Raw genomic sequence first — 14,815 nt, forward strand, 5'->3', positions numbered from 1 at the left:
TTTCGGCATCATTCAATTGTTTTTCTAATGGTGCTGTAGGTTTATGTTGAAATTCTGATTTTACTTTTTTGTTGCTGTTATTCTGCCTCATTATATTATGTAAACCAATTTCTATGGATGGTTACTGCCTCTGTTGTTTTGCAAACTCAATTTAGATTCACCTTGTAATAATAATGAAAAAGCAGCTATATGCCTTTTCTTGACTTTTAAAGTTTAAGGTAAGTAAAGTATAACCATTCAACATTTCATTATTGTGTAAAACTGTAAAGTATATAACAACTTTTAATGTAATTCTTCATTAAATCATTTCATTTCTATAGATAATGCAGAGGAGATGACAACTCTCATTCTTCAATTAAAATGTAGTTGCAATCAACTCATGTCAACCAACTCTGAAAATGTACAGTTTGGCAGGGATGAAGTTAAAATAACTTTTTGGTGTCCTGATCATAATATAAAAAAACTTGTTGCCAGGTTACTAGAAGAAGATTATGAAGAAGAAAAGGTTAGCTTTTTGTATTATTCGCAAGTGACAAAGTATATTAATTAAATATTTTCTATTCAAGGATTTTTCATTTATACAATTAATTTTGGACAAGTATTCTCTTGGAATTGATTTTTTTTTAACTAGTATCTATCTAAGATTCTAATTATACTAGAATATGTTTAAATTTATGTAAATAAACTTTGAATGATCACATAATTATATAAGGAGTACAGCTCCTTATATTTTGAGTTTCCGTTCATGTTCATAAAAATTTTTCTGCTATTGCTTATGAAACTAATTTACACTGAAGATTGTTTGGTGTTAATATTTATTTTTGTTATCTTCGCATTGGTGTGTTAAAACGAAAACTGCGAATGGATTTTTTTTGTATCCTAGAGCATGCGTTTTTCATGCATATATGTTCATAGTGACAATACAATGTTTTATTAGTTTCACAACCAATGGGTTTTTTGAAAAACAAAAATTTAAAATTTATTCACATTCACTAGATCGGACAAAAATGCTGATAGAATTTTGAAGCATATAAAATGGATAATTATCTTAATTTCACTCCAAGATCAGTTTTAATATTTTTTTCTTACAAAATATTACACTATATTAATCAAAGTTTTAACTTGTATAACTAATTGCATTCTCTAAAACTGAAATAATTGTGTATTTTAGCTTCGAAATTAAAATTTTACTGTAAAATTTTAGCTTTTAAATTAATAAGCAATTTTTCCAAAAATAAATTTGCTTACTCCATATTTATCTAAAACACTAGAAGTTTTATTATGATTTTTATCTTACAATTGATAATATTTGCACACAAACAATATGTTTCTAATTTCCATTGGAATTTTATATCATTGTATAGAAAGATTTAGTATGAAGAATAATACTTTTATACTAGAATATAATACTTTTATACTATATAATACTAGAAATAATACTTTTTTCTCAGAATTATTTTTATATTTACAATTTAAATTCAGCATAGGTTTTTATTTTATTGTTAAAATTGCCTTATTATGATAAAACCATTTTATTCCATTTATTTAAATGGAATCATATTTTCATATCATATTTTTTATCATATTTTTTATTTATCACAGTTGGAGCATGCATTTCTATTGCTGAAAAATAAAATATTTTGCTTTATTTTATTTGTTCATTATTATAGTATTGCTAAATTATAAATTTGTCGTATTTAATTAAATGTAATGATGTAAAAGATGTTTAATTTTACAGCTATTCTTAACTTTATTTTCCCAATATATTGTGCTTAGTTTAGTAAAATTTAAAATTGGAGGAAGTGTAAAAATCATTGAAATTCAATTTAAGCTTTTCTTTCTTTCCGTTTCTTCTTTCTTTCCTTCCTTTTTTTGACACAATTCAACATTGAAAAACATGACATATTTGAGATTGTAGAGTTTTTGTTATAACAAAGAGTGCATAAAATGGAAATTATTTATAATATCTATAAAACACTGTGTACTTGAATTTATTTTAATTTTGTTGTATTTTCAAAATAATCAGCATCCTTCTTGATATTTTAATTAAGAGTGAATTACGTCATCTGATCAAAGGATGGTTGTAATGTATGCAACTTGGTATTTATAAATATAAAGTACTGATTAAAAGTAATTCTTTAATAAAAGTGTAAAACTTCAAATAGGTAAAATTGGGTGGTGCATTCCTGCCATTGCCTACAGGTGGATATTATCAACTACATAATTTATCAACTGAGTGGTTTTTATTCAATATTCTTGGTTTTTATTTTTCTCTCCTTTCCTTTATTTTTCTTAACCTACTTGTGTTTTTTAGATTGAATTGAGTGAAAATTTACAAATTGGAAAAAGAAAGATATCAGTATCTACAGAAATTACGTCTTGTGAGCAGTTTGAGGTAAGTGCTAAATTTAGAAATGTTGTTTGCTGACTTAATATAAATTCTATATTAATTATGTTACAATCATATGTTATTGACATGTTATGTCATTGTATACTAGCGCAACAATTAAGTTATTTTACCCGTATTCTCCAAGCAATTACAATTAAGTGTAGGCCACACATCCAATTTCCCTAGAGGGCAGAAGCTATTCAAGAACAGAGGAAAATTACTGGTATATAATACATTAAAAAAATCTTACATTTAAGAAACCTGAACGTTTCAGAGTGATCAAATGGATTAAAAATTTCCAATTAAAATTGCAGGTTTAATATACAATAATTTAGACAATTTGAGTTAAATTGGTAGGAAAATACGAAAAGCTATCATTGTAATTAGTGTTTCATGTAATCAGACATAAAAATATTAAATAATAAATATTTAAATACATTCCAATAATATTTAAATACATTCTAAAAGTTTAAATACATTCTATTCTTTATAAATTGTGCTTCAAAGACACAAAACACAATATTTATTATTTATATTTTATGTACAAGGTCCGGCTATTAATTTCCAGGACTGACGTAACTGTAGGAGAACGAAAAGCCGGAAGATGGCGCTAATGATTGCATATTGAAGAGTGTTTTCTTGCGCATGTGCAGTGCAATCGGCACCATACTGAAGTAAGTGGTTCTCGTAGAAAGGCGCATTAAAACATTGCTCTTAAATTCTTGTTGTCGAAGTGAAAATGGAGCAAGAATAAACATTAAATGTTGCTTCAAATTGGGCAAGACAGCTGCGGAAACCAACAAATTGTTAAAACAAGTTTACGGCGAGGAAGCATTATGTCGCTCAAGAACTTTTGAATGGTTTAAAAGCTTTTGGGACAGCGCGAAAGCGTGGAAGATGATCCACACACAGGTTGGCTGCAGTCGTTACGCACGCCGGAAGCAATTGAAAAAGTTTGCTTCCACACATTGCGTTGCCTGTGAGGCTATTCTTAACCCAGCATGGTGTCGTTAAGATGCAGCATCCACCATACTCTCCAGACCTAGCACCCGCAGACTGTTTCCTAAGCTGAAAAATTCGCTGAAGGGGACAAGATTTCAAGATGTCGAAGCCATCAAGAAGACTGTAACGTCACTATTAAAGAGCATTCCGAAAGAGGACTTTAAAACTTCTTTCCGAAATTTGTACAGCCGAGCACAGACGTGCATTACGGCTGATGGGGATTACTTCGAATAATATTAAATGGCTATGTGTTCAATTTTATTTTCTTCTGAGTTATTCTATCAGTCCTGGAAATTAATAACCGGACCTTGTATTTATTTTAATTCAATGTTTCAGTCAATTAACTTGAAATTTTTTTTAAAAAATTTTAAAAGTATTCATAATGTTTAAGAACAATGAAATAAATTTCACTTGTGAATTTTTAAAAGTACTTTTCAACAAAGCTTATTCGAATATTTTGTAAAATTGTAGCAAACATTTATTTATTTTTAACATTTTTAGGAAACTGAAGCGTCAGTAATTAAGAGAAGAAAGCTATCAGAGAACAGTGATTTACTGAATGTTAATGAATTGCAGGTTTGATAAATATCTCGTCAAAATTATCGTTTTTGATTTTAACTTTTCTACTATTTTTATATAAAAAGAGGGTATAAATTCTTCTAATCATACTAAAATAACATTACACTACTTTAGAAGGCAAAGATTGTTTGTTTGAAGTATTAATTTTATTAACTGCTGATCTTCATACAATTACCACTATACTATATAATTATACACTCACCATTAAAAGTCTAACACCATTGACTTGAATCATTTTATTTCAATGTTGCTAAGATAAAATCTTCATCGTTGAATATTTAATTTTAAATTTTTGGCAAACCATAGTTTGTTATTAATCAAATTATCTTTGTCTTGAATTTTCTATGTAGAAATGATTTCATGTGCACTGTAAATAGATCGTTATAAAGAAAGTTTTAAGTGCTTAATTATTTGATAAGAAATGTTTTCATATGCAAGTAGTGTACTTAGAAGGTATTTAGATTGTGATCAGTTTCAACATGCATAAGTGGTGAATATCCTTCATTATTTAATGACATTTATGCCATACTTTATTCTCATTTACTATGCTTAAATTTTTTGAAGTAAAAATATTTTCATTTGCTGTCACTCCATTTTAATCTGCTATAAAATAGTTTTTTAAAGCCATTCTAAAAAGTCAATGTTCTACTATGTTAAGCTGTAGAAACTAGCATTCGGAAGGAAAGCTTCATATGAGGCATATATTCCTCCCAAAATAAGTTGAATTCTATTTAAACATTTATTTTTGGAGGATTTTTTATATTATTAAATCTTATCATTTACTATTTTGTTTAATTGATGCATTAACATTTATTAATTTATGGATTTTCTATGTGGCAAATATAAAATGGCTTTGAGTTATTGGTAGTATTATGTGTCAAAAAGATATTAATTTTAGAAATGAAGCATTCATAATATTTTGTTTTTCCTAATGCTCATTTAAAACTTTTTTTTAAAAATTATAGCTTAACATTGCTTTTTAAAAAAAAATAGTTGAAAAATGTTTTAGCTAATTAATCTTATGCAAGTTGTATAGTCAGACTAAGTCCTACTTGTATTGAATATGTTTTGTTGTATTATTTTAAATGTACAAGTTTTGTTTCCCTTTTGGAGCATGAAAATATTGTTCACTGCCTTTTAGGAAACTGAAGCCATACAACAAGGGCATCGAAAAATATCTGAAAGTGAAAATTTAATGAATGCTTTTGAAACAAAGGTAAAGGTATTGATTTTTTAAGAAAAATTCTAAACATTCTTACTTAAAGCGTGTTAAAACTAAAATAAAATTCACACTTAGACCTTAATTTTTAGTTCGAAACTTACCTAATATTATACATCTATGCAAAGCTTTGCAATAGTAATCTATATACGAAGTTTAAAAAAAATGTGATTATAAACTTTTTTTTCTAATCTGTGTTAGCTTAAAATATTTTTTAAAAATTTTCGTTTTTCTAAAATCCTTTTTAAAGTATGTGATTGCAGAAAAATACGAAAATAATTCGTTTTATATGAATAAAATAATTAGAAATCATATCCCTTCTTCTTAATTTAAAGAGGTTTAGAAAGCGAACGATCAAAAGTTCAACTACAGACAATTACAAGTTGAAAAGTTGTCGAAGCTAGTCCAAATTCATCTAATTTCACACAGTTTGAGTATTTGAATGTTTTTTTTTAAATCATGCATGTATTGATTAATTATATGTATTTTCTGAAAAACATTAGCATTTGTTCCTAGAAAAAGTGTTAGAAACTGCAAAGGTAATTATTTAAAAATCAGTATAAATTTTTTTCATAATTCAAATAACTTACAATCTAAGAACTTAATTGAAATAAATATACAGTGAAACCTCCATAAAAGACTACCTCTGTGTAGCAACCTCCTCTATTTATGATCACTTTTGGGAAGAAAGGAATTTTTCCCATAGTCTTTTTGTTGAAGAAAACCTTTAGGAGAGATCATCAAAATTTCTCCCAACAGCCGTGCAAACCTCAGCACTAAATGCAGTAAAGGTCAAATATGGAAACACGAAATTTTTTTTTTTTTTGACGATCTCTAAAAGAGATCGACAACCTTATTTTGCAGTCACAGTGCACTAAATGCAATGTTATCAGTGATTTATTTTTAGAGTTGAAAGATAAATTTGAAAAAAAGAGATATTTTAGAGAAAAACTAAGTTTTTCAAGCAAAGAAGCCTTTTCTCATTTTTTGTAGATAATTTTTATAATATAAAATTAAATGCGAACTTAAACAAAAAATGTAATTGTTTATTTGTTTAAAATATTTCTATCATTCATAATTAGTAAATTTGCTTTTAAAGATAATTTGAGTTCATTTTTATTGACAATAAGTTGTATTCATCTATCCAGTTTTTATGAAGCCAACACAATTGGCACTTCCGCACAAAGGAAGTGACACTGAGTAAAATTAAACTTGCCTGTGAAAAATCATGTACCTTCGATAAAATTTTGAAGTCAATGGAGGTAACCCTTAGAAACAACCAACCTCCATTAGCGACCAATATACTGTGACTCAGAGAGCTTCTAAGAGGTTTCACTGTATATAAAGGTAGAGGTTCCACTGTACTCTCATGTAAGATATGTATACAATAATTTAGCTTAATCTCTGTTAACCAATTTTTACAGAATGACCCTGTCTTGCCAAGTGTTGGAAGAAAACTCTCTGAGATTGATGAATTAATGGAGACACATCAAATTGAGGTGCTATTGACTGTTGCTATTTTTTAATATATTATTTGTTTTCCTAATATGTTTTATATTTGTTTATGTATTCTAAAAGTGAACTATCATTATTTATTTTTTATAATTTAATTTTTTTTCTCATAATGGCTTGTGTCTCTTGTAAAGTTTACGTAAACTCAAATGAACACTGTAGTAAAGTTTGTCTGTATTTATAAAATTATGTTCTAAAAATATTATGAGCTTTTAGAATATCTGTAAATGATGATACTATAGACTGAACTCTCCCTCCTCCTGGGATTAGTCTTGTCCTGGGTTTCAGAAAATCAGATATTGACATACTTTCTTCACAAAAACTTTTACACTATTGGTTCACATCCGTTTGCTATAGACAGTGTTATAAACAACATTTCATGATAAATATCTACATTAGGCTGTTGACCTTCTTCCATGAGCATTCCTAATACTTCATGTTTTTCGGTTTTAGATACATCAATACTTTGAATGACTTTACATTCACATTAAGTGCTAAGTGCTCTCATATAAACTTGTTAATCAGATAAGAGCTAAAAGCAGTGCACTACTTTTACAGTGTAGCTGTAGTGTTGCTATTGCATTTTTTATGCTGTCATGCATGTCCACTAACTGGTGCTTTAAAACAGTTAATTTTTTTAGGAAACTAATATCTTGCCTAAGAAAATTAGAAAACTTTCTCAATCTAAGGAAATTATTACATCAGAAGAAAATGAGGTATGTTTGGGAAGAATTTTCACTACATTTTGCTTTTGTCTTGTGCTATCAGTATGTGTAAAATTATTATTATTATTTTTTTCAAAACAAATTTTGTACATAAAATAATTAAAAGCTTATAGAATGATAGATAATATTTTGTAGATTTATTGTTTGATATTTATTAAACTGTAATTTTGTTTATCCATTCTTAATTAGGCATTGAAACAGTTGATAATAAATCAATTTAGGACAAATATAAAAATAACGACTACAGTATCATAATGGTTTGTAAAAAAATTTTATAATCCACTGTGGTTATGCAAAGCTATAAATTTTGCTAAAATTGATTTTAAAAAATCACTGAAAAATTTTTATTAAATTATTTTTAAAATTTGTCAAGAACTACTTTTTAATATTTTGTCTTAGGGACCATCCTGTAATTGTATAAAATATTTTGAACTTTTTTATTGTAGCAGTATTTTAATGAATTTGTTATTAAAATTTTCAATGCTTTTGAGATATTTTATCATTAAAAAACTCAATAATGTTTAGTGGCAAGATGTTAAAAAAAGTATGAAGTGAGGGATTTTTTACTACTTTAACATTTAGCACATTAAATAAAAAAAACTCTTATATTATTCAGCTTTTTCATTTCACCAAACCTAAATTTATCTCTTTATCTTTTGACTTAAAAACAGTTGAAATTAAAGCTTAATAATCTCGGATTCGCTGGACGTGATAAATATAGGGACCATGTAATAATTTATTTGGAGCAAAAATGTTTGGCTTCAATACTTATTGTTTTTACAATTCCAAATTATTTAAAAAAATGTAATTGTTTCTCTAAAGAAATACTGAATGAGATTAAAAATTTAGTAAAAAAATTAATAGGGGCCATTCACTAATAAACATTTGTCATATGACTTTATTAAGGTTTTCTTAATTTGATTAATTCTCTTTAAATCTTTGTCAATTCAGTATGATATTCATCTTGTAAATGTAATTATATTATGCTTTACCAGACACTATTCAAAATGTAATGTAATTCTTGTAGAACATTTACTTTTTTATTAAAATTAGTTTCAAATGTAAATAATTAATCAATTTACTTTAAAATAAGTTTAAAATACATGTTTTTTACTATCGTTAAATTAATATTATTTATTGCGAACCTTTCCTTTCTATGTAACTTTCTATAACCAGTTGCAAAAAATAAACAGGAAATTAAATTTAACTGCTGAACTGATGTTTAGCAATTATCAAATCTTGTAGTAAAAAAGTTTTTATTTTATAATGAGTTATTTATTTATCCACAACAATTAACAGTCTACAGTTTAACAGTAATTTTATTTAGATAACTATCGTTCCTAAAATAATGTCTGGTTGTTTGTTTGAAAGAGTAAAATTATCAATTTACATTATCATTTTTGGATGCTTATAGGCACGGCCTTATTAAATTAAAATGTCCTTCCTACCTGTGAAGCAATTAAAACAATTTTAGTGAGACACTTGCATATTTTACATACTGTAAGGATGCCTCTAGGTCCTCTTATAATTAGGGCTCTGCTCCTTTATTTTGACAAATTAAGCACTATAAAGTAAATATAAGTCATTTTAAAATACTTAATTGCAGTATAATAGCATATATTTATATCAGACAGTAGTTTTTTATTAGTTGAAAAAATTTTTGCTGTTTAGAAAGAAAGAAAAAAAATTCTTGCATTTTTTAAAAATGAATTATAACTTAAGTGAGATAATAAAAATAAGAAATCCAATTTTAATTAAATTTTGGAGGGAAAAATATAAAAGAAATTATATATTAATTTATATTTTCAACCAAAGAATTTAACTCTTTTCTATCATTGGCTCATAATTTAAAATTTACTAATACTCAATTTTTTCGCTCGTAACTTGGAAAATTGAAATGTAATGGTTTCCTGAGAATTCGGAACATTAACTAGAAAAATTGAATTCTTTATAATTGACAGTTTTCTTATGTAAGGATTTTTTTATTGATATAATTTTAGATTATTTATGGTAGTTGACAATCATTAATTTGCAAAGGAAAAGAAAATGAATTCTGACTTACTGTTTTTTACATAATTTTCATTTTAGACAAATGCAATATCTATGGAACAGGTCAAAACTGCTATTGATGAAATATTAAAAACGAATATTGTTGAGGTAAATATTCATTGAATTATTTTGCTATAAAAGAATTGCAAAATTTTGCTAGGCAAAATAATGCATGCTTTTTTGGACTTCATTTTGTTTAAATTTTTTTTTTCTAATAGGAAAAAATATGTATACTTACAATTTATGTGTATTTAATTTCCACCTTACAACTTCTATGTTTCTATTTAATTCCCTTCCATTTACTTTCTCCAAAATTAAATGTGATCAGAATCAGGGTCAGATTATTAGGTAACCGTCATAGAGATTTTACTTTGGCGGTATTTACCTTTAACTTTGCTCTCATTTCCTAAAAACAAATATAGTGCGGCTTTCAGGAGAACTCCTCTAGACATTAGTCTCGCGTTGTGGCGAGTACCATGGTTACGAGGAAGAGTCACTCTGAATAGGGGTGTGGGGTGAATAGCTTTGTCTTGATCTTGGCATAAGTCAGCATGAGTAAACCAATCAACACCTTCATTCCTCCATTGCTCCCGATAGAATAATGTGTTCTCGTTTGTTACCATAGCAGCAGACAGCCCCAAACTTTTAGTCTGGAGGAGCTCTCCTCAAAGCTGCACTATAAATTGAAGACAAGAACCTAACAACACTAAAAACAAGTAAATGAGAGAAAATAAGTTTTTCATCAATCTCTATATTTATAGTTTACAATTTTGATTTTAATTAACTCAAATTTCTATTATGGACTGCCTTAGTGATTATATTTTCAAATTTGTTAATTATTAATTTTTGATTTTCAATTTGTTAAATATTGTTGAATGTTAATTTTTTTATATTTAATTATTAAGTTCTCAACTACTTTTTTCGTATAACACTGAAGATAAAATCAGTTCTATTTACCAAAAAAATTGAAAGTAAAGTTATCTAATCAGTAATTTTCTTTAAAAATAAACTCCTGAATGTCTTTTGTGAATTTTAATAAAATTGGTCTTTTTTATTCTTTTTTTTTTTAATTTTCTTTCTTTTTTTAATAATTTTACTTTTCTGCAATATGCAATGTTGAATACCTAACTTCATACTATATTTAACAATTAACTAACTTGAAAATAATTTTCAATTTCAAATTTTTCTTTTCTTTTAATAATGAGAGAGAATCACCATTTGTAATATACTCATTAAATAGTAGGAGAGGATAATTTAAAAATTGTTGAGCATAAAATTCGTTATTACATAATATTACACATTTTGATAAATATTTACGATAAGTGAGTGCTCTATCAAAACTCAAAGTGTCCTTTTCAGAGAAGTAACTACCTGCTCTTTTTTATTCCTTGCGAGAACTCTGCAAATAATTATACAAAAATCAAAATTTAACATTTGTAAGAATGTTTGTTCACTTGATAAATTAATTCATAGGTGTATAAATTGACACAGAGAAATATATCTTTACATTTTACAATACATCTACTTTAAAATGGTTCAGTGGTTTGCCACATGCTTTTTCAAAAGCATGAAAATAAAGTTTGACTAGGAGAACGCACTGCTGACTGCAGGAGTACATGATTCACGCTGGAGACCAGCATAGCTGTATGTAAATCAAGACTAAAGACATGACGATTCAAAGATTAGTTTAATGGTCAATTCCACACAATGCATCAGAATAAGACAAAAGTCAAATTGATAATTTATAAAATAAATAATATGATGAATGACAGCAATGATTATTGTATATAAAAACAACCATTAGCTACATAGCAATAAGCCATATGCTCTGAAGTACAAGTGACAGCTCTATTTAACTCTCTCATAAATTTCGCAATGTCGATGCCAACATACTTTAACAAAGGTTACTTTTATTACTACACCTGTCTCAAAAATACTTGTAAATTCTAGATCATGACATAAAAAGACACAATATGACACAGCATTCGATAACCTTGCTCTCTAGTTGCAAACCACAGGCTCACTGAAACAGGTGTAGATAAAAGTCTCAAATGTCAACAAAATGAAGGAATTTGGCAAGTAACGTTAGTTGATTGGTGCAAGCAACATCCATCGACAAAAAGTTACAACTTTTCATCTTGCTTTTTATTTCTTTCCTTTAAAAGCTACTCTTACTTACGATGCAATTAAAATTTTATAATTTAACTAAGTTCGAATATATAAGAATAGCTTAGTGAATTTTTTTTATTGTCATTACTTTTCAAAATAATATTTTGCATGCATTATAATACATTAACTATGAAGTTTTACTTTTTAAAATTTTTCTTTTAGTTTTTTTACTTAAGAGGAATGAGACTTTTGTATTAATATATTTTGCTTTGGCGATATTGTCACAGTGTTAGAAAGCGCTTTTAGCAAATATAGCCATGCGAGTTAAGATATGCGTTAAATCTTTTTGTGATTAATTAGTTTTTAGTTAAATTCGTTTACAAATTGCTATTTTTACCAATTAATTTCTTAAACTTATTATTTGTTTCTTCTTTTAAACTTTTTTTTTTTTTACTTTTGCTTTTTTATTTCATGCACTTTTTATTTTTTCAATTTTATTTATATACACTGTATATTTACTTCGAAGTTTAAATTCAATATTGATTTGTTCTTAATAGAAAGAAAAAACAAACGAAACAGATACATTCAAACTGCCTATCGAAGATGATTCTCAATATGTAATTTCAGCCACTCCTGTTAACCAAAGAGCATCCGCTAATAAGTTGAAAGAAAGAAAATTGAAATCATCTCTGTCTCTTAAGTCACAAAGAAAACCTGATACTACCAGGCATAATTTCACTGATGCCAAAGTTAATAATGTTAAAAGTTTCTGTTCAATGAGTAACAGTTGCACAGACAGATGTGATTTAAGTGACAAAATTGTAAACTTGACCCCACAGGTACAACCGAAACGTGTAAAATTGTTTAATGTGGATTCCACTCCCATGTACAATAAACCACCTACTTTGAGATCTAGCCAAGTTGTCCAAAATAAAAACATTTTTGTAAATAATGATAGTAATGTGTCCCAGCTGATTGCTAATGATGAAGAAAACTTTAGTAATGAGAGTATTTTGGAAACAAAAAAGACTAAAATCTCAGATGAAAAAAATTTAGTTAGTAAAAGTAAAAATGATTTAGCATTAACTCAAGTGCGAGCCTCGCCTGCTTCTGTAAGTGTACTTTCTCTTTCTTTCTTGATTCTTTAACTTTATTATATTTTCACGTTATTTTATTTTTAACTTTATCTTATTAAAATTGAAAGTAAAAGTTGTCATAATAATGTCTCTATAATGTCTTTATAACAAGTGTCCTTTTAATTTCATTTTAACAAAATTAGTCACTCTTTATAATTCTCTTTATCTTTTAAACTTATTGTAATTTTTAAAAAAAAGATATTTAATACATATTTTTTTTTGTATTTTAAACATTATTCTTTATCATTATTATTACTGAGATAAATAAAATATTGATAAATATACTTTTTGTTGTAAATTTAATGGCAATTTTTTTAAAAATTTTCTTGGTTTCTTTCATTGTTTTAGAAATTAAATGACACAGTTGCTGTTGAATTTGATGACTTGAACTTGCCTTGTTTGGATGTATTTTCCAGTAAGTTAATAAATAATATATAAAAAAATTGTCATTAGATATTTCATGAATGAAGGTTTGGAGCTGGTTTTATTTTACTAACTATGTTATTTCTTATCATCATAAAAATAACTATGTACAGGTTTTTGTTTGCAATTTTTGTGAAAGATTTATATTATAAAATGATTTTTTCCACTAAAATGTAACTTTTTATTAGAGAATTAAATTTTTGTGTGTATCATTTTTAAACACATTTATATTTTGTGAGGCGAAACTTATTTGAAAAATAATATGAAACATGGAAATGTCCTCATGTAAATAAATAATTAAAAATTTGGGTTTCAAATTTAAAGAAATGAAATTTAAATTGTGGTTATGCAATACTTCATTTTTTCTACCAGACTACTTTCTTTTTAATTTTCTATGATGTATTAAAGTTTGCTCTTCTAATTTTGGAATTGATTACTTTGATTGCTTACAAAAACACCTTTATTATTCAAAATTTCTTTGATATAGTCACATTAAAAAGTTAATTTAAATATATATTAATAGATTAACTAATCAATTGATTAGTTCATTTCTTTCCTTGTTATTACTAATTTTTATTGCTTGAATTTTAGAAAATAAATTGGTTTGTGAGCATGTAATTATGCATTTTATTGCTTATTTTTATTTCCACAACTCACAAATTAAATAGCAAGTAACATTTTTTAAAAGCATCCCTCCAAAAGTTCATTACTGTGCCTTATTTTATTAACAAAAAGTATAAGAAAAAATTGGAAGGCATTGCACTTAAAAAATGTGTGCAAAAATCGTTCTGTAAATGTTTATGCAATATTTAAATGATGATAATATAAATGCCATGAAATAATAACATAAATATTAAGAATTTTTTTCTCCAAAAAAAAAAAAAGAAATTGAAAAAAAGTGATTTCAGGTAAATACTAGTCATACCCCTTGAATGTAGCCTCAATTTAATTTGCATCCACATTTCAAGCATTGCTGAATTCTTTAAATTGAACTTTGTTTTATCATATCCGAAATAACTAGTCTCTTTTTATGTGCTTGATTTTAATATCATTACAATGTAAGTTTTATTTTAAATGCTCTATATATTATAAATGTAGTTAAATTTGAACAATGGAAAGAATTAACATGAGAAATGGAATTTTGGGAAAATTTTTTTGTATAAAGTATATTTGCCTTTTAATTTTTTTTCTATTTTGTGAACCAATGTCTTAAAAATACAAGTTTCTCTTAGATAAGGAACCTCCTAAGGAAGAAAATTTACAGAAAGATACAGAAGCTAAAAAGTTAGTCATTATTTGTAGTGTTATACTGTTTTTTTTTGTTTTGTTTGGAAAACTATTTTGTAAATATTCAGCATTTTTTTTCTTCTTATTTTACAGGAAGAAAGATTCTCCTAGTTCAAAAAAAGAGGTGTGTATTTTCTAATGTATACTTGCTATTTTATACCTCCTGATTAAGGAATTTTTTGTTTTATTATATTTGGTCGAAATCCATAATGCTACAATGAATGGAATAATTTTTTAATGGTTATTAGTTTTTTAGCCTTCATGCTGTTAAATTGACTTATTAATTTTATTTTGATATGATATAAAATTTATTTTGATATGATATAAATTTTTGAAATTAAACATTAAATAGCATTAATTTACAGTGCGTTAAAAAAAAACTCCT

General features: G+C 26.4%; 1 protein-coding gene across 11 annotated transcripts in view; it reads left to right on the plus strand.

The window, feature by feature from the left end:
• Positions 1-14,815, plus strand: part of LOC107441332 (uncharacterized) — a 65,757-nt gene that overhangs the window by 20,923 nt on the left and 30,019 nt on the right. For 8 of the 11 annotated variants that reach the window (XM_087162646.1, XM_016054551.4, XM_016054549.4 and 5 more), the window contains 11 exons: positions 321-505; positions 2,315-2,395; positions 3,893-3,967; positions 5,112-5,186; positions 6,614-6,688; positions 7,343-7,417; positions 9,515-9,583; positions 12,142-12,696; positions 13,069-13,135; positions 14,376-14,427; positions 14,524-14,554. In XM_087162646.1, coding sequence (XP_087018772.1) covers positions 321-505; positions 2,315-2,395; positions 3,893-3,967; positions 5,112-5,186; positions 6,614-6,688; positions 7,343-7,417; positions 9,515-9,583; positions 12,142-12,696; positions 13,069-13,135; positions 14,376-14,427; positions 14,524-14,554 — 1,340 coding nt within the window. The remainder of the gene's footprint in view (positions 1-320; positions 506-2,314; positions 2,396-3,892; positions 3,968-5,111; positions 5,187-6,613; positions 6,689-7,342; positions 7,418-9,514; positions 9,584-12,141; positions 12,697-13,068; positions 13,136-14,375; positions 14,428-14,523; positions 14,555-14,815) is intronic. The other 3 variants (XM_016054554.4, XM_016054552.4, XM_087162669.1) reach the window with 3 other exon arrangements.

This window comes from Parasteatoda tepidariorum, chromosome 1, assembly GCF_982258835.1.
Source record: "Parasteatoda tepidariorum strain Cologne lab strain chromosome 1, Ptep-v5.0, whole genome shotgun sequence".
Taxonomy (NCBI): domain Eukaryota; kingdom Metazoa; phylum Arthropoda; class Arachnida; order Araneae; family Theridiidae; genus Parasteatoda; species Parasteatoda tepidariorum.